General features: G+C 37.3%; 3 protein-coding genes and 1 pseudogene across 4 annotated transcripts; 1 reads left to right on the top strand and 3 right to left on the bottom strand.

The window, feature by feature from the left end:
• Positions 1 to 6: 6 nt before the first annotated feature.
• On the bottom strand, positions 7 to 1,270 carry LOC118648680 (zinc finger protein-like 1 homolog; the record flags this gene model as incomplete). Its single annotated transcript, XM_036295062.1, is given in 5 exon segments — positions 7 to 324; positions 326 to 406; positions 496 to 801; positions 961 to 1,040; positions 1,043 to 1,270. Coding segments are annotated over 5 exon segments (804 nt in total), but the record flags the coding sequence as incomplete, so codon positions are not given.
• A 1,483-nt stretch (positions 1,271 to 2,753) lies between these two features.
• On the top strand, positions 2,754 to 4,163 carry LOC118648681 (annotated as a pseudogene).
• A 273-nt stretch (positions 4,164 to 4,436) lies between these two features.
• Positions 4,437 to 7,828, bottom strand: LOC105835348 (protein disulfide-isomerase TMX3). Its single transcript, XM_012678529.3, is given in 11 exon segments — positions 4,437 to 5,051; positions 5,123 to 5,261; positions 5,263 to 5,316; positions 5,398 to 5,590; positions 5,663 to 5,903; positions 5,973 to 6,117; positions 6,202 to 6,385; positions 6,454 to 6,617; positions 6,687 to 6,726; positions 6,793 to 6,850; positions 7,361 to 7,828. Coding segments are annotated over 11 exon segments (1,296 nt in total). The 5' UTR covers positions 7,404 to 7,828; the 3' UTR covers positions 4,437 to 5,016.
• A 183-nt stretch (positions 7,829 to 8,011) lies between these two features.
• LOC105835347 (autophagy-related protein 2 homolog B) lies at positions 8,012 to 18,605 on the bottom strand. Of its 2 annotated transcripts, XM_012678528.3 has the most exons (17): positions 18,220 to 18,605; positions 17,852 to 18,089; positions 16,420 to 16,732; positions 16,032 to 16,342; positions 15,766 to 15,948; positions 15,388 to 15,612; positions 14,834 to 15,300; positions 14,457 to 14,759; positions 14,221 to 14,332; positions 14,009 to 14,109; positions 13,430 to 13,930; positions 13,076 to 13,354; positions 11,296 to 13,011; positions 10,449 to 11,210; positions 10,091 to 10,365; positions 9,593 to 9,894; positions 8,726 to 8,962 (listed from the first exon to the last, which is right to left on the bottom strand). In XM_012678528.3, the coding sequence occupies exons 2-17, from the start codon at positions 18,026 to 18,028 to the stop codon at positions 8,726 to 8,728; spliced, it is 6,264 nt and encodes a 2,087-aa protein (XP_012533982.1). In that variant the 5' UTR covers positions 18,029 to 18,089; positions 18,220 to 18,605. The 2 variants fall into 2 exon arrangements, with proteins under 2 accessions (XP_012533981.1, XP_012533982.1); XM_012678527.2 differs by lacking the exon at positions 18,220 to 18,605 and having other exon boundaries at positions 8,012 to 8,962; positions 17,852 to 18,028.
• Positions 18,606 to 19,017: the final 412 nt, after the last annotated feature.

Genomic DNA, 19,017 nt, shown 5'->3' with positions numbered 1-19,017 from the left:
TCTCTTATACAAAGATCCTGCGGTTTTCCGTCGTACTGGTGCTCTCGATATCAGTTTCCACCATCGCCGGAACCATTCTATAGCTGACTTGCGTTGATATTTGTTCTCATCATGATCGAAGGACATGTCCTTTGGATCGTCGTAAGCTTCGCATACCTTCCTCAATCCTGGAGCGGATAATCCTAGTGACGAATCAATATTTACAACTGAATAAGGTGGACCAAGCTTTTGATTGTTTGTATGTACGTTGCTGACAATAGAATTGGAATTTATGGTATTGCTTGTACGGGACACCGCCACTGTAGGCGCCGATGGTATAGCAGCCCGTGTGATTTTGGAACAGAGAATTTTCCACTGTTATCAAAGAACGTTCTTGTTCTGGCTTTTGTTCCCTGTCTTCACTTAGCTGCAACAAAACAATTGTATAGGCTAAAGCAACATTAGCTTAGCATTAGTTAAGAACGTAATGGTAATAAATAAAATAATAATAAATACCAATGGCAAACCAAGACCTGCTCGAGCCCAATTGACAGTGGCCAATTTCTCAACCAGAACATCTGCGACTGGGGACACTAATTTTGGCTGTGGAAAGATACACGCTTTACATGTAGGACAAGTATAACCCGCTGGTGCAGTAGTTGGTGGCAGATCTCTGGCGTATCGGTCCAAACACACCCAGTGGTACATGTGATAGCAGGTTAATCTTATACAATCGCCATCGCTCAATTTTTCCGAACACAGCGTACAAATTGGATTATAATCATGGTCGTGGAGCCACAGTAAATATGATTGCACTATGCACTGTGAAACAAAATATCAATAACGTTAAATGTATGTACGTGTCACACATGTGGTTATGATAACTGTCTTACTGCCGCATAAAGAATTTCGTCACGTCAAAACAATATCAAAGATATCTACATGCGTAAAAAATATATTAAGAAACGGAAAGGAAAATACCTTTGGGTGACCCGTGACCATGCAATGTTCGCATACATTGACCCGATGTTCAAAACAAAATTGATTCGTTACTCTTCTTTCGGACACTTGCACAGACCCATGCTGCAACGTCGTGCCTACGCGACAGCGCGCGAGGGATCGAAACGCGGCCAGAGATTCCAATTCGTAACAATAATCGCTTTATTGAGCCTCGTTGCGTGGCATCGGAAAAACTTGAGATAATATCACCGTTTTATTTGCACTGCCCACCATACCTCATTATCGGCCACGTCGTCTGACAATTCTCGTAGCCGGGCCAGATCGGAAATAGCCAATAGGCTCGACATTGCTTCGTCCGTTCTCCAATCACAACGTTCTAACGTCGCGCTACATGAGAAATACCGGATAATAAAAATAATACAATAATATACGATGCATTAGATAAAGTATCAAATAGAAAATTAAGATATATGTTGAAAATTAAAGGGTAGATAAAATATTAATATGATTTTTAAATCGGCATCAACCGGCAACGATATGATATTATGCAACATACTTTATTGCAAGTTTTGTTCGATGTAATTGAGAAATTTTGTATACAATTGTCATTTTATTGAAAAAAACGTGAAAGAAAAAGAAAATAATTTTTAATAGCAATTTCCTTTTTATATGAGAAAAAAAAGTCATAATTTTCTCTTTTTATTCTTCACTAGCAGTTTCAAGGCATATATTATTGATATGTTGAATTTATTTCATCATATTAGGATGGCAAAGGGAAACGACTTCAACGATCATCCCTTTTCGTCATTTCACGACATTGGCCGGTATTCATAGTTGAATCTTATTTCAAGATTGTCTCAAGCAATGTCTTAAGATGCTAATACGGCTCTGTGATTGGCTGATGGCATCTTCTTAAGACAGTACTTAAGATGATCTTAAATATAAGACCCGAATTGAAATTCTTAACATTATCACCACTAATACCAATACTTGCATTTGAAATTATTAAATCCATTTTACAACATCGATAAAATAATCAATGGATCAGTAAGATAATAGATGTAAAACGACTCAAAAGTCTGTTAAATCAAACTTCCCCGCCCGGACAAAATTTTAGTACAGTCTCGAATCATTGCATAATATTTTTGACCTGTCGATTTTATCATATTACTCATATATTGCTAACGTCGAACTTATTCCATAGGAGGAGTGGGTGAAATCAAAGAGAGAGATAGGATAGAGGTAGTGAAAATCATGTACCTACGTCGTTGTACGCAAGCGTGGCACAGGTTAGCTGTCACGCGCGGGGTGCGCGCATCGACATATAGAATGGACTGAGCATTGCGATGGGCAAGCGCGCGCCTGCTTTAGAGTGAGAGGTACTACACCTGAGGCCTATGCTTGTCTCTCTTGCAAGCTTCTGATTTGTTATTTCGTCCTCCTCCGTGAATGGAGGGGGACGAAATAACAAATTAGAAGCTTGCAAAAGAGACAAACATAGGCCTCAGGTGTAGTATCTCTCACTCTAAAACAGGCGCGCGCTAACCTATCGCAATGCTCAGTCCATTCTATATGTCGATGGGTGCGCGGTAACGGGAGCGACTTTTGCGCGTGCGCAAAACTGTCAAGGTACATCAAGTCGCATCGTAATGTTTTCACCCTCTTCCGAGCCCAACTAGCAATATATGAGTATTATATATATGAATTTTATCAACAAATATCACAAATGGATATACTACATAGTATCACATGAAAATTGTTGTACTGGTGTTAGTGTATAAATATAACAGGGAGTTTCGACGAAAAAGGTTGGGATGACCGCTTTCCATCTCTCTCATCACACACACACACGCGCGCCACGCACACACACACACACACACACACTCTCTCTCTTTCTTTCTCTCTGTCTCTCTCTTTCTCTCTCTGTTTATGATGAGGTTGAGAATGAATGCGGAGAAGTGGGAAGATCGAATGAGAACTTGAGATCGGATTTTGGTCAATTTTGGTCCTAGGTTAGGGATGAAGATGTTATAACTTGTGAGACGTGAATATACATAAGTGTTGGCGAAAATAGAGAAAGACCAAGCTTGATATATACATATATTTAGATGTACATGCTGTAGTGCAGCATAAATAAAATTTCAATAGAATCTTGAAAAACTGAAAAAATACAAAAACGTAAATATGTCAGATCCAGAACTTGAAGCGATACGACAGCAACGTTTGGCTCAATTACAAGCTCAATACAAGGTAAACGCTACAAAATTCCTCACGATTTATATTGTAGTATTTATGACATGATCTGAAAACTACAAAGCATCTACTTCAATGATTATTTTAATTCTTTTAAATGGCCAAAATATGCCATGTAATTCTACAATATCCTTGAAGTATCTATAACAAAAGTGAAATATATCTTAAAGGTTAACTTAAAGGTCAATTCGTACAATCCTTTACAAATTTTAATGGAATTAAAATTGTTTATATATCTACTGCTTTAGGGTAACAATGCCAATGATAAACAAGCAATGGAAGAAGAATGCAACAAATGGAAGAGATGAAGCATGTAATATTAACCCAAGTGTTAGATCAGTCAGCTAGGGCAAGATGTAAGATTACTTTATGTCTGTTTTTTTTAGCTGTACTGATACAATAAGTTGGATGAAAAAAGTTTACTTGTCCTACTTTAACTTATTACACCAGTGCAGCAAAAAAGAACGGGCCATTTATTGATATTATTCAAGTGTAATTTAATAGTTTATAACATTGTACATTTGTGGATAGTGAATACGCTTCGCCTTGGAAAACCTGAAAGGGCAAAATGGTAGAAGAAATGCTTTTAAACATGGCACACGTGGACAACTACCTGGCAAACTTGGAGAGAGGAACTAATCAACTTGTTGGAAAATGTGAATCAACAGACGCAAAAGAAGACAGTAGTCAAAGTAATTAATTGCATTATACAATCATGCATATTTCTCTCTTTCAACTGTAATAAAAAGCAAAACCAAAATTTGTTATTTCAGTTTGATAGGCGAAGAGCAGCTATGGATTTTGATGACGATATGGACTTGTAGCAATGTACAGATTTTATATTCAGGATTGTTTAAATTAGAGACATTGCTCATAATTTATATTTGTAATAAGTTACAGAAATTTTAATTCATTACTTTTTGCTTAGTCATTTTTATGCTGTATTGAAATAAAAAAATTACTAATATCAATCAAGCAAATTTTGATATAGTAGAGTACGAAGATTGATCAGCATAATCACTTACTTTTAAATATTAAATATATCTGTAATAATAACAGTTAGTAACTTAAATGAAATGTAGGTTTCCGAAATGGATTATTATTCACCTCATACTCCTTGATTTATAATTTTTCATTTTTCAATCTATTATGAGAATCAAGATTTATATAATAAGAATCAATCATTTTTACACATGTCACTTCTTTGTGATAGTAGTAATAATAATAATATATCTGGAGAAATATTTACTCTTTAAGTTTTTTTTTATACATATAAATACATTCGGCAAACATACAATTATTTTCATCCTAAAAAAGAAATCGCAATCACACTTGCAGTCTACACGATACAACAATACCGCACAAACTTACGTAATGCTAAATATTATTTTATCCGTACATATACAAAAACCAATGTTTAATTTAATGTTCAATACGATATTACAAACTATGTAAACAATCATGTTTAATATACAAATTTTTCTTATATATTACATTCTCTTTTGTTAAAGATTGTATTAATTTTCCAAGTGTGTACATATTCGTTTAACTCGGTAAGTCATATTGTCTCGAGAGATACACTTTTTTTATGTACAATACGTAAAAGAAATTAGTCGTGTATACGAGATGGATCAAAATAAAATATATGGAATGTCGAAAATATATAGGTAGCTGTATAAAAATTCTCGCAATCTTAAATCTGCTTTGGCAAATTTTTGTTAAGAACATATTACAGATACGGTCATAAGTGTTTATATACACTATACATAATGAAAAAATGTATTTTTGAATTCTGTATAGTAAACCTATTAATAACAATTATTCTTAATCGTTCTTCATATGATAAGTCCCAGTATTCTCTGCAAAAAAACACAAGATGATATAGATATTTTTATGTAAAATGGGTCTTGAGAAAAATTAAAAAAAATACCATCTTCATCGTCGTTTGCATCCAACAAATCTGGGCAACAAATGCCATAACATATCAACGACAAAAATCCAAACGGTAATCCAAGCAGTACCATCATCAAAATAGGATTACCCTTCCACATTGAAATCAAAACAGTTTTTCATTTCAAACCATTTTCTGTAACTACGTACTAACCAATTGTTCCCGCCATATCGCTGAAAACGCACATACTTGTCAAGATATTTTTTTAGCAGATCGAATAATTGACAAACGTGAAAGACACGTTAATGTTTTACCGGAGCACTGTCGTTGCGAATCTGCTCTAGGAACAACTCTATCACGTATGGAGTCAGTTTTTCTGTTTCATCCTCGGGAATATGATGGTGATTGGTAGTTGTATTTATCACAAGTAAGCTCGGTATAGGTAACGTCATCATTGCTATGCTGTTGACTAGATTGGGACTACCTATCCATCCAAACTGAAAATGACTAGACGCGACGACGATGATTCATTTTATAACTCTTCTATCGAAATATTGTCTAATAAATATGACCACGTACTCGTGATACTTATTTCGTTTATCCTTGATCACAGATTCAACCATATCTCGGAATTCCAGCATATCAGGTGCAACCTCTTCCAGTTGATTTTCTTCCACTACCGCCAAAACAAGATTTTTATTTGTTAGGAATAATTGATTTATATTTCCTCTTGTTACTTTCGGGAACGTTGGGAAACGCTCTGCGTTTATCCACTTGTAAAGCGTCTCGTTTATTTGTTCTTTATCGCTCAAGTTGTGTCCTGCAAATTGAATTAAATATTGATACAATACAGATAATAATCGTCCCTTTTCTTTTTCGATCCACTCACCAGTGAAATTATAATGCATATTTTCTTTATACACAAATAATGCTGGAATATTATCTACAGGTGCATGTTTACTCACAACGCTCGGATGAGATTGATAGAAAAATGCATGGGCTTGAAATACATTCGCAGTCTTATAATAAAGCTCCTGCATTAATTAAATATAAAAGTACATAAATTTGAATTCCAAACTACCTTCGTAATACGTTACGAAATTGTAAAAAGAGTTTACCCATAAGAATCCAGATTTGTCTCCTACGTATAAGAAATATAGATCGCGTTCCTTTTTTAAGATGTCAAAACTCTGTGTTTTCGTTATTTCCTGCACAGGAGGACCGCTTAATCTTAAAGCGAATTTCACTATTTCGTCTCTAGTTCTGTCGCCTTCATATACATATTTCTGATCACCCTTTAAACTATAAAAGAAGAGCATTATTGTACGAATATTTTGGTAAAGAGCTTTGAAGGAGAAGGATTCACTTACAATAAAATTGTGGGAAATCCCTTAATTTTGAACGCACTCGTTATACTGGTAAATCTAGTGCAGTCTACTCGTCCCACTCGTATGGCCGTTGCATGCAAGTGTTGAGCAACATGAGACCAAATTGGTTCCAATCTTTTGCAATGTGCACACCATGGTGCATACATCTATAAAAATAAAAATAGTTATAGTCTTGTAAAAATTAAAGCATTTTTATACAAGAGCAATAAGTGTACCATAACTAGCCATTGTCCATCTTTATGTGCATCCAGAAATCTGTGAGAAATATATATTAAGTAACTGTAGGCTTGATTGATAGCGAAGCAGTAACAGTCTCCTTACCTATCGCTCAGCTCGAGTACGCGCGACCCTGCCGTATGCGTCAGAACCGCTGAAAAAACTAAAATGTAATTAAACGATAACAGGCGCTCGAATAAAAAGTACTTCGTTACGATTGCATCAAAATCTATTGTGTCATTCGAATTAAATTAAATTTGCTTGTCGAGGCTTCACGAAGAACTTATTGGATTTTGTCGTAAATACATGGTACATAATATATCATTTTACAAAACGTAAATACGGAAATTAAATGGTTTCTTATCACAGAAGAGATCGCCCCCAAAAAACATATCATAAATTTAAAATGTCCAAACAATTGTTTTAAATTCTCTGTATATACGCTAATGTAACTCGATTACTTGACTTAAGTATAAGAGGTTCGTAGAAATTGTATTAGATGAATATGAAGCGAATCGTTCGTTATCGATCGACCGATACATGGAATTGATGGAATTACAATACGGACAAAACACCGAGCTCAAGTCGCATAATCACATACGAGTACGTATTCCTCCTCGCTATGCACGCAGGAAGAGGAGCGTTGGCTCCGGCGTAGTTAACGGCCGCTTACCATAGAGAAGCGCGACGAAAGAGATTCGCGTCAGAGAAACCATTCCGATCGTCGAATTGAGATGTCAAGAAACGAAATTCGGGCTTCTTCATCTGAACGTACGGCGACACAAGCGCGTCGAACGAGACTGCATAATCGCCGTAAACGCTGGTAAACGCCGACAACGCGAGCGAATGATCGTGTCACGAGCGCTTTGCCCAGCCTCTCACCGTCCCTTTCTTCTTCTTCTTCTTCTTCTTTTCCCTTTGGATTTCTGTCCCAATGGGACAAAATACCAGGATTTCTATGATTTTGTAGGGCGATGGTCGTTGGGGTTAAACATGCCCTGTATTAGTTTTAAATCGTCCCTTTAACTCGTCACGCGGAACGATCGAGAACACCTTCTGTCGCACGCACGAGTCGCATATCACCGCATCACTCCCTACTCACATGCTCGCATCTTCTCGACTGTCGCGCGTCGCGCGCGACACGCCGCGGACGCGCCTCGTCAATTCCGCCACCTGCCGCCACTGACCTGATTGGCCAGCTATCTGCTATCTCCCTTAATTACCGAGACGAGAAAAATGATTCTTTTAATATTCTGTCTAATTTCAATCATCCCAACTAAACGATATGAATATTCTCTAGGGTAAAACGATGCACAACATCCTCTTTCATTGTATATAATTTTATTAATAAAAATCTTCAGATTCACATATCATTGGTATAAAACATTCACATGATCAAAAGAAAAAATGTATAATATATGTATAGAGAAGGAATATAAAAGCAGCCTAATATATTCCTTCGCGCTAGAACGCAGCTATTTTTATATTCTACAATCGCAACAAGTATTTTTGTACAGTTGTATAACGAAATTAGCAGCAACTCTTAACTAAGTGATTTATCGTTAGATATCTGCCAGATGCGTCGCACACTTTAATGTACAAAAAAAAACAATGGAATCGATCTGACTACGTCAACATTGTATAGCACTCATAATTAGAGCCCAACTAGGCGACTCCTTTCGTGTCTTTCGTGTCTTTCGTGTCTCTCGTCGACGACCCCACATCTTTTAGGTCCGTCATATCCTCGTGCTCATTGTCGGTCCTTCGAGGCCTAATCGCATATATCAGACGATAATAATTCGCACAGATCCAGTGATAATAATCGGTATAATCACAATGTCGCCAAACGTGACGCGAACGTATGGCACTCTTATCCTAGTTAGCTTCTCTTTCTGTACGTGTATATGTCATGAATCTGTTATAATAAAAAGTAGCTCGGTCTCTTCGGCGAAAGCAGTTTCGTTTGAGCGAAATTGACTGACGATCCGATAACGATTCAGAAATTTTTCCCTTTCTATTCCATTTTCTATTAGTGGGATTAACACGTATCGGAATCTTGCCGCCACTTTTGTACCGCCTCTCGACGTGCATCGGGCACGAGTGATGATCGCATACCGCCCAAGACATTGCTGGTCGCCTCGGTAGCCAGAATAATTGGCTTCACAACCGTCGGTGGAATTTGGCGCAGTACACCGCCGACCGCCCCGACGGTACCTTTGTGCTCGTGTTCCTCACTAGCCACGCGAACCAATTGAGTCGCGGTCTCGCCTAAACCCTGAATAATTAATATCATAGATGTAATATTAAAGATTAGAAATTTTTTTGAAAACTATCTTGAAAAATAATAGGTGGAAACGAGTAAGCGAGCATTATGTGAACATCCTTAAGAATGTTTTAACGCTACAGTATACCAGTTAAAAGTTATTGAAATTTAAAAACTGTTGTCTTTTTAGATCTAATCTTTTCTTTCCTAATCAATAATAACAAATTTTGGTAGTCGTAAGTATTCAAATTTGACCTCTAAAATTGCACAAATAAAAACAATAAAAAATTTTTCTTATAATGGCTTATGCAACAAAAATGACTATGTTTTGCTGCAGTTCTAATAATAAATAATTTTTGAACAAGTAAGTAGATTCGAAATAACTTTTGCACGATTAGTTATTAATTTAAGTAAAGAATTTGATTTAATTTGTAATGTTACTTCCTCATCAAATTGCTGCAAAATCCGATCACAGAGTCAAAAATAAATAAAAAATTAAATAAATCTTTTAAATCAAAGAAAGAATTGTACTGAAATTTTATCCTGATACTCATAGTAAAACAATCTATGAAATTTTCACATTTTTTGATAATACTTTGTGACATGACATGTATGCGACATGGTATATATTAGTTATTTTACCTCTTTGACTAATGTGTAGGCGTTAGCCACTCCTTCTCGAATATCCAATGGCTGACTGTATCTCTTTCGACGACCCTTCTGTCCTTTATTCTTGCACCTCACACTGGGACCGGGACTAACTATGTCGTACGCAGTCTCGGCCGTAGTCTGTAACGCCTGCACAATTCTGCAGGTCAATTCTAACGCAGCCATTGCGGTACATGTTGTAAAACTGTTCGCCCCACGTTGTAACCCACGAACAATTCTCCCGTCTCTCTGATATTGTTCGATTGGTAACCAAAATAGATCGCGTATCCCTTGAACTACAATAAACAAATATACATTATATCAAATATATATATTGATAAATATTTTTTAATATTAAGTAAATAATTGTTTAAGTAAGGAAAGAAAACTGTCACTCAAAACTGGTATGCACAAGATATTTAGTTTAACGTATTCTTTAAAAAATCGCGTTTAATTTCCAAATAAAGATTCAAAATCAAGTCATGTATTTACATAGCTGTACTACGGAGTACATCGGACCCACGCCACCAAGTAAACTCGGAAGTTGATTCTTCTTAATATCCTGCAACCATTCCGAAACTAGATATGTAAAAAGTTTATCGTAACCCAACAATCCGTGCCTGTATGACAATCTCTTCAGTCTTAATTCGGAACAGTTGAGTTCCGCCAAACCCATTAGTAAACCTGCCAACGGTCCATGAGTGAAATCCATGCGTTTCCCATGGTAATCTAATCTAATGAGAACTTCTGGACCAAATATAACATTTCTAAAAACAATTTTAAATCATTAGTACTCTCAGTTACAATTCTTATTTAATAATATATTATAATAAAAATTTCGATCGCATACCTAAAGTATATCGGTTGACTATCGTCGTGGACTTGGTGGATAGTCTTTGTTTTAGTCTTGTTCTCCCTAAATGTCAGCTCGTCTTCCAAGAGTATCAATAGATTTTGATCAATGATATTTTGTGACATATTCATCATCGCGTCATTCGTCAACGCGTCATCATTCACGCTCATAATGGGCGGATGATGCGTGGGTGTTCCTTGTTTCGATACGGGGGTGGATTGCGAGCTATTAGGTGTGCTAGAGCTTTCTTGGCTTCGCTTCGATCCACCGCCTAGTTCGTTAAAAAATTGTATTAAGAACAGTAGGCTATCTTGGTCTATGTTCAGTCGCAGTGGCAGTAGACTAAGTTTCAAACAACATTCTTGGGCACTTAATCTGGGATCCGGCCTTACGTGAACTGCTTTCATAGTAAACATAATAGAGTGAGACTGCCTTGGTTTCGCTTCGCTGCTGTATTGATAAAGGAATTTGTTTATATGCGACGACGCCAGTCTATCCCTTACTTCAATCTCGTGCACCAGAAGCACCTGCCTGGACGCTTCTCGAGTGTTCTCCGGATAGACCTCGTGCTGAAAGCGAACCTTGCTCAATTGCAGTTCCATTAGTACATCATGCCGCCGACCCGAGCCACCTAGCGTGTGCCAATCGATCAACGATTCGTTGTTTCTCGTTGCACGAGGCGAGTTCGGCACACTACCAAAATGTACTTCATTCGGACTAGACTTGTTAAAGCCTACTGCACCTATGGCTGATCTACTTCTGTTAGACAAAGAAAAAAGAAAATGAGAAAATGTTGTCTTTATATAGACATTTGTTTTTTAATAAATCTTTTTGACTTTCATACCTTCCATGCATAATATTACTGCGAACGTTGTCATTTATGGTCACATGCTTTGCAGATTGTGGTTGGGAATTGTCGAAATCATTACCACCGTACATATGCCATATCAACGTCATTTCGCAGAGAGTGTATTTCAATACAGGTGCAGGATAATTTGCTGGAGTCTGTAATAGATCGGTTTTACCGACCGGCACAGAAAAGTGATTGTCCACTATCCTCAATGGTTCTTGGCACAGCGAACGAACCTCAGGTACTCCGTAGCGTGGTATTATTCCTGTACCAGCTTCTTCTCCCAAGATACAAAATTCATCATCGTCTTCATCGTCTTCCATCCTGCATGCGATCACTTTACCGCATTCCTGCGAACTCTTTCGTGTCTCTGCCTCTCGCGTAGCAGCACACGAATCGTCAGGAAAGAAGAACTCGACCCGATTTTCGCTCATTGGTATTTTTTCACTTTCGTTACCACTCTCAGTCGTCGTCCCCTTTACAGTCTCCTCCAACGCATCCTCCATCAGACTGTAGACTCGCTCAACCTGACTCCTGCTAAGAGTGTTAATACTCTCGACGCCCAGAAGATTTTCCTCGTATTTCGTGGGCATTGGTGGTACGGTCGAAATATTCTCGGTGCTGCTGTTGATCGTATTACTCGATTGTTGCAAATCGCCGTCATTAGCGATATAAGTCAGTAATTGCATGAGAGCGCGACCTGAATCCGAACACGTGCGTACATGCAACACGTTGTTGCTCGCCCGGAGATCGACTCGCGGCACTCCACCATACATCCTCTCGTTCAGACGTAGCGATAATTCAAACAGGCCAAAATTCATCACGCACACATAATGCCGTTTTAAATCTACCGACTTTTCGCGCAGCTTGTCCGATATGAAAAGCGCGACATCCTCCGCGATAAAACGCAAAGTTGACGTATTGGTCTGCGCTGTAATATTACTTGACACACTGAAATTACCGAGAGTCACAATAGATTTCAGCGGCAAATGAAGCGGTCTATAATCGATTGCGCAATCCCACAAATGCAAATGCAGTTCGGTCAAAACACCCGGTGGAGTATAACCGGCGACAGGATGATCTGCCACGTCCAGGCAATCTATCAATTCTGTGAACCACGAAGTAGCAGTAGAACACATTCGGTGCCTCAATGTAGCATCACTTATACCTATTGCAACTCGGAAAGTCTTTATACGATGTGTCTGATGGGCCGCTTGTATTTTCAATGCGACTGTCATCATATCTTTATCGCTAAGACTCGCTGTTATATTACTACCGGATTCGCTACGATATATCGTTCTCTCGCAATATCGTGGTCTAATGCTGTTAATACATCTCAACGGTGGAGTCAGCGATGGGCTCGTTGTTAGACCGCAATGATCCAATGATACGCTCTTCATCATAGCACAAGCATAGCTTAGATTAGTGTTTCCTTTGTACGCCGTAACGGAAAATATCGTAGCATCCTCTAATCGTATAATCAATTCTCCTTGTTGCCCGGGTATTACGTTGCGCATAGAATCGCGTACAGGAGTGTACATAGACAGGAGACCCTGATTGATGCTCAGAGTCATTGCCAACTTGCTCTGTGCTTTCTTCGACATTCGTGCCTCTTTGTGAGTCTTTTCGTTCGTTGTAGAATGCAATACACTTCCTTCATCCGAATCGGAGTCAGAATTATATTGAATTCCACTTTTGCACATGCTAAATCTGTAAAGAATATAAATTTAATAATGTCTTAAATTTTACAGAATGTTTTATTTAGAAATATTACTTAGGATAAGTAGACTCCTGTAAGAGAGTAGATGCTAGGTCGAGGCCAATATGATTTTCCATATGAGTGGTATATTTGGGTCTGGGCGCCGACGGCTCCCATAAGAATAGATCGGTGTTGAATCGATTATAGAGCTGTTCATAAATGCGTTTAGATGGTATCTGGACGGAAGCACAAGGTAAATTAATTTCTAGTTGTAATCTAGAACCGTGTATGCCTTCTTCGATAAATTCCAACATTTCTTGTCGATTGCCAGGTATAATTAGTTCCTCACCGTCACTATTAGAATTTTTAAAAATGTTTAATTATAAATCAATAAAAATTTATAAATAATTAATAAAGCAGATCACTGACCTTTGTTCATTCTTCTGACCATGTTCGTGAGACTTTGAGTGAAGTGTGTCGGATTCGCGCATAATTCGTCTAGAGGTGAATGGAGAAGGTGCATGCTTCGGTGTTTTCTCCAAGGTATCGTCCAAAATCCGTTTATCATTTTCTATTTCTTCTTCAGAACTATCTTCCAATGGAGCACCAAGACGTTCTGGATACACAGTGATCACCACTCTCGCCCAACCAAGATCATCACTGACTTGCTGATTCGACGTGGCGTCGTTCTTTTCATCGACTGTAGCTAGACCAATTTCAATTGGCGTATCACCCTCAGTTTCTACGTATAACAACGATAATCGCCGACATTGCAGTTCATGCCTAGCTAAGTAGTGAGATCGGCTGTCCATAGTGGAGTGAACTTGTGCGTTTGTCATATGCACTATCATATAGTCAGATCTCACAGATCTCTTCCACCATGGTGCACGACTCATATCGTGCAGTGGTCTTAAATCTGGCACAGGAAATCTATAAATAAGAAAGAAGAATACATGTATACAAAACGTATACATATATACATGTAAAATTGTTGCTTTGATATAGTACCTTAGTTTGATTGTACACGACGATGAAGAGATTTTGATATCTATTCTAGAATCTGGCAGTGTTGCACTGTCCACAGCTTGATCAAATAATGTCTGTTGATTCTAAAAAATATGTCATGGCCTTTAATATTCCATCAATTAAAGCAAAACTATAGAAGAATGCCACAAATATTTTTAAGAAAATGTCTGTACAGATCTATTAACTATACTTACAGCATCTCTAGCATTTATTATAGGATTACATATTGGCTGTGGATTAAGGATAGCAGATATTCTATCTACAATAGTAATATCTATTTCACCTTTGCATGGTTCCATTTGAATGCTGGAAAGTTACAGTATTAAAATGTTTATATAATGTACATTTATTATTGATTAATAAAACTGTTGATGTTATTAATCAATAAAACTAATTAATACTGATGCTTAATTTAAAGATAAATATTTACTCAAATTCTGTGCGTGGATGTGCAAATTTCGTCATGTGAGTATGTCGAACAGCTTTTTGTGTATATTTAAATCTCATTCTAAAATCGGTTTTATTGGAAAACCCGATATTAGTTACATTCTCTTTTGTAAACGCTAGTAGTTCCACGAATTCCACCGATGGTGTTTTATACAAGTTAGAATTGTTTGAATCAACCAAACATTCTATGATTTCCAAACTAGCTAAAGTTAAGCTTCCTGATATCACGGCGTATTGATTTGTAGTTTTTTCACTGCCCTCGACTACTAGTGGTGCGGCTAGTAATCTATAATCAATCGAAAGTTAACAGCCAAAAAATATTAGAATCAGTCTTATTAATGATATGATATGATAATATACCTAATATGACTAAGTTGACAAGCTTCTGTAAGTAATTTTGATGCTGTATCAAAATCTTTACTTCCATAGCCACCCACAGCAAATGTTCCTAATTGTCTGAAAAATTCTTTCGCCGCATTTTTCATCTGTCTTACACTACTAGAAGTTAGACCGAGTTGTTCCACGCATGACGTTAGTATGTCTTCGTGCAACAAAACTAGAGCGACGGAAGACACCCTTATGTGAAATTGAGTAGTTTCGGCGGATGTATCGTTGTCTATATTATGTCTGTGTCTATTATGTTTCGGCAGATTCGTTGCCGAACTTTTTGAACTAATGCTGCTGGATATACTACCCTCCATACTAAAATTATTGCTTGTGATTGAATCACACATCGACGAAGACGGTAATTTCATTGGTAAAAATTCGTCTTCGTTATCAGATTCATCCACAGATCCAGTAGACCATCCTTGAGCGTACCGTAGATCCTATAATATATACAATGTATGCATAATATCATTACATCATATGTATATTTAATTTAAAAAATGCATCAAAGTATTAAATCTCTATACTGTAGTTTTCAAATCTTGCATAGGATGTGTTTGATGGATAAGCTCGTGTTCTATACGATTAAAATCGCTGCTAGCCATAGGTTTTTCCGTGTATCTTCTTGGAACAACATTGCTGACGTCTTCTAAATCAGGAGATGCTAGGCCATGCGCTAATTCTAATAAAACATGAAGCTGCCTAGGACTCAGGAACAAAGTAAGCGATCCCAGAGTAATTTCCAGTTCTACCTGAAATATATATCATTTCTTCATTTAGAAAATATATAAATATCTAAAAAAACATTATTTTAAGCTAAATACATTTCCTAAAAAATTCTTGGAAAATTTAGAATAAATTATTAACTCATAAAAGTTTATCTTATAAATTTACATTCACTTTACCTTTGGTCCCGATATTCCTTCCCCTTGTTTCATTTTTAATCTCACTTCTTGTCTACCTGCTAGTTTAGCAAACATGATAGGGTTTGATTCGTTCGAGTTGTTAGCAGCATTTCCTTCTGGAGGAGTATGCAGAATGCTTTGCGTAGGAGACATTTGTGCGGAAATAAACAGACTGTCCGAGTTCTATTGCCATAGAAAAAAAAAACAAATAGTAAGAAATATTTCCTTCTTTATCGCAATATCGACAAAGAGACTTTTATATTTACCTTAGAATCGGGAGTAGAGCACGTACTAGATAACATACTTCTAGAAAACGTTCTTGCACGTGAAGGAAATTCATCGATATGAAAAGTCACTCCCTCCATATAAAATCGCTTAGTGGAGAACGCTGAAACAATGTAACCTTTGGCAGATTCATCGAGATCTAGAGACGTATTACTAGGATCTAATCCAGCTTCATCAGAATATTCAAGATTCTGTATCCACACTTCAATCGCTACTCCCGTAGAAGAATTCAAAGGTACATGTTCCAAGCGTATCACAGTATCGATAAATCTCACTTTAACCCTAGACAAAACTAAAATACATAAATAATAAAAAATAAAGTCAGCTTTAGATTTAAAAAGATTATTTAATGTAAATCAAGTATCCTACTTGAATCTATAGTCTTTGCAAACTGTTCCACCGAATCTAAGGGCTGAGCGTTGCCTGCATTGGCTGCATCTTGTTGCAGACACTCCTTAGCAAGTTGCATACTGGATGTCATAGAACTCCACATAGATTCGAACATCGATGTTCCCGTTTCAATTCTTTGTCGCGGTTGTACCGTTAATCTGAGACCTTTAACTTCTACATAACTCGCTTGACTAAGTAACGCCGACCATGGTATACTAAGAGATATTTCCATTATAAAACCATCGACGAATTCCAGTGGAAGATGTTGTTGCTCCCCCATCTCATTAAGCGCCTGTCACAATAAACGTTTATTCATTTATAGACATATCAATTATAAGTATAAAATTAAGCCTTTGGAACACTATATGATTTTTCATGCCAGATTGCATACGAGGCGTCTACTACGTATCCTCATTGGCTTACAATTGGTGACATAATTATCCGAGCTAATCAGGATATGTATTAAGATGCCTCGTATGCGATCTAGCATGAAAAATCGTATCGTGTGCCAAAGACTTAAAAAAAACACTTTTTAAATAAATAAGTAACCAGTTATATTTAAAATGTAAATAAGAAAAATCAGTGTTTCCATTCCTAACAATTATTCAATTGCGTCAGGAAATATTGGAAGAAATAGAGTCTGTATAAATTAACACTTATTTAACATTCAAAATGCCGTAGTATTTACCAATGACTCGCACTATGCTACTGTTTCATTAATTTATGCACAAGTTGCACCAACTGCGTTTAATGATTTATTATAATTATCCCTATAAAAGTTATATATGTAATTTGTTACTTATCTGTAAGTAAAAAAATACAGTTCTGAGAGCAAAACATAAAAATGTAAAAATTTAGAATTAAAAAAATAGAATAAGACAGATAAATGTAACACCATTTTTGTTAAAAATATAATAAACCAATATAGAAATTGAATACGTTATATTGATGTGCTATTTATTAATTTTTTATTAGCATATAAATTCATCATATTAACGTATATATATTACACATGTGTACACATGCGTGCACATGCGCACGCGCGCGCGTGTACACACATACGCACACATCTAATTCTATTATTGCTACTTAGATTAACTATTATAGAAAAATTTATCTTTATTCTATCATGTTTTATATCTACTATATATATGATTATAGAATGTATTAAAAATTACAACTAGTCATCACATCATTAATCAAGGAATATTTTATGGAGCATTTAAATTGCGATCAGCTGTTGAAACTTACAAGAATACGAGATATTCGCAACGACGTAAATAAGTATATTACGCGTGACAAGAATGTGCGCGTTTACTTAGCAAGCGCAACGGTCTTATCTTTCCGTAGTATAGTTAAAGAAGGAAGTAAAATGAATCGTCCGTGAGACAAAGAAAAGCACGTTGCGTACCTGCACATCGAGGCTAACGTTGACAACCCGTCCTGTGCCATTGTACAAATCAACGGTCAGTTGATCTAACGTGAGCTCCTCGAGAAATTGGCCGAGGTAACGTTGAAGCAAATACCTGCAGGCTCTCTTCTTGATGTCCGCCGACCAACCGAGAGGCAACCAAGACATTTTGCTCATCGCCCTGCGAAGCTCGTCTGCGCGTTACGCGATCTATCCCGAGAACTCCGGCGTGTCGCGTCTGTAACAAGGTATCATCTCGTCACGCCAGGTACGTTGTCGCGAAGCATATCTCAACATCGATCGAACGTGTTCAGCAGCGTGGCGAACGATTTAGACGTGTCTCAAAACGCATCTCCCTAAACACGCACCGCCCGCGTCCATGACGCTCGGCACAATACGCGATGATACGCGACCCGTCTGCTCCAATAGTCCAGTCTGCCCGTCGTAGCTGTGCTGTAGCGCCGTAGCCACCCTAGTCCCCACCGTCGTGGCTCGTCATGGCCTCTCGATGATTGTGGATCGCGCCACTCTCCGGCCAATGATGTTTTTGTCTCACACCAGGGACTCGATTCTTGAATTCATTCGCAAGAGAAACGTATTCGCAAATTCTGTTTTTACAGAAAAGTTGGAAATTTATTGGCTATTGTATGGCTATTAACCAATAAACTTACAACTTTCTGTTAGAGCGAGTATTTGCGTATACATTTCTCTTGCGAATGACTTTAAGAATCGGGCCCCAGGGGTGCTATTCTGTAACCACTTACCGATAACAACTATCGATGTCGTTAAGGCCGGTATTCATAGTCGGATCTTATATTTAAGATCATCTTAAGTATTGTCTTAAGATGCCATCAACCAATCACAGAGCTATATTAGTATCTTAAGACATTGCTTGAGACGATCTTGAAATAAGATTCGACTATGAATACCGACCTAACTATCGTTGCGCATATTTTTTTATATATCAAAATACGTGCGCAAAGATACTTAGGCCAGTATTCATAGTCAAATCTTATTTCAAGATCGTCTCAAGCAATGTCTTAAGATACTAATATAGCTCTGTGATTGGTTGATGGCATCTTAAGACAATACTTAAGATGATCTTAAGGGTACGTTCGGGGAGACGCTATTAGCGCTATCAGCATCAGTTTATCCTTGTTCTACTT

Source organism: Monomorium pharaonis, unplaced genomic scaffold, assembly GCF_013373865.1.
Source record: "Monomorium pharaonis isolate MP-MQ-018 unplaced genomic scaffold, ASM1337386v2 scaffold_591, whole genome shotgun sequence".
NCBI lineage: Eukaryota > Metazoa > Arthropoda > Insecta > Hymenoptera > Formicidae > Monomorium > Monomorium pharaonis.
Note: the sequence above shows the minus strand (reverse complement) of the source record. Positions and strands in the feature narration are given on the sequence as shown.

Coding starts and splice junctions, on each gene's coding strand:
- LOC105835347 (XM_012678528.3), bottom strand. CDS start 18,028: ATGAGCAAAATGTCTTGGTTGCCTCTCGGTTGGTCGGCGGACATCAAG. Junction 16,733..17,851: donor ACGTTAGCCTCGATGTGCAG/GTACGCAACGTG, acceptor TTATTGTGACAG/GCGCTTAATGAGATGGGGGA. Junction 10,366..10,448: donor AGTCAACCGATATACTTTAG/GTATGCGATCGA, acceptor AATTGTTTTTAG/AAATGTTATATTTGGTCCAG.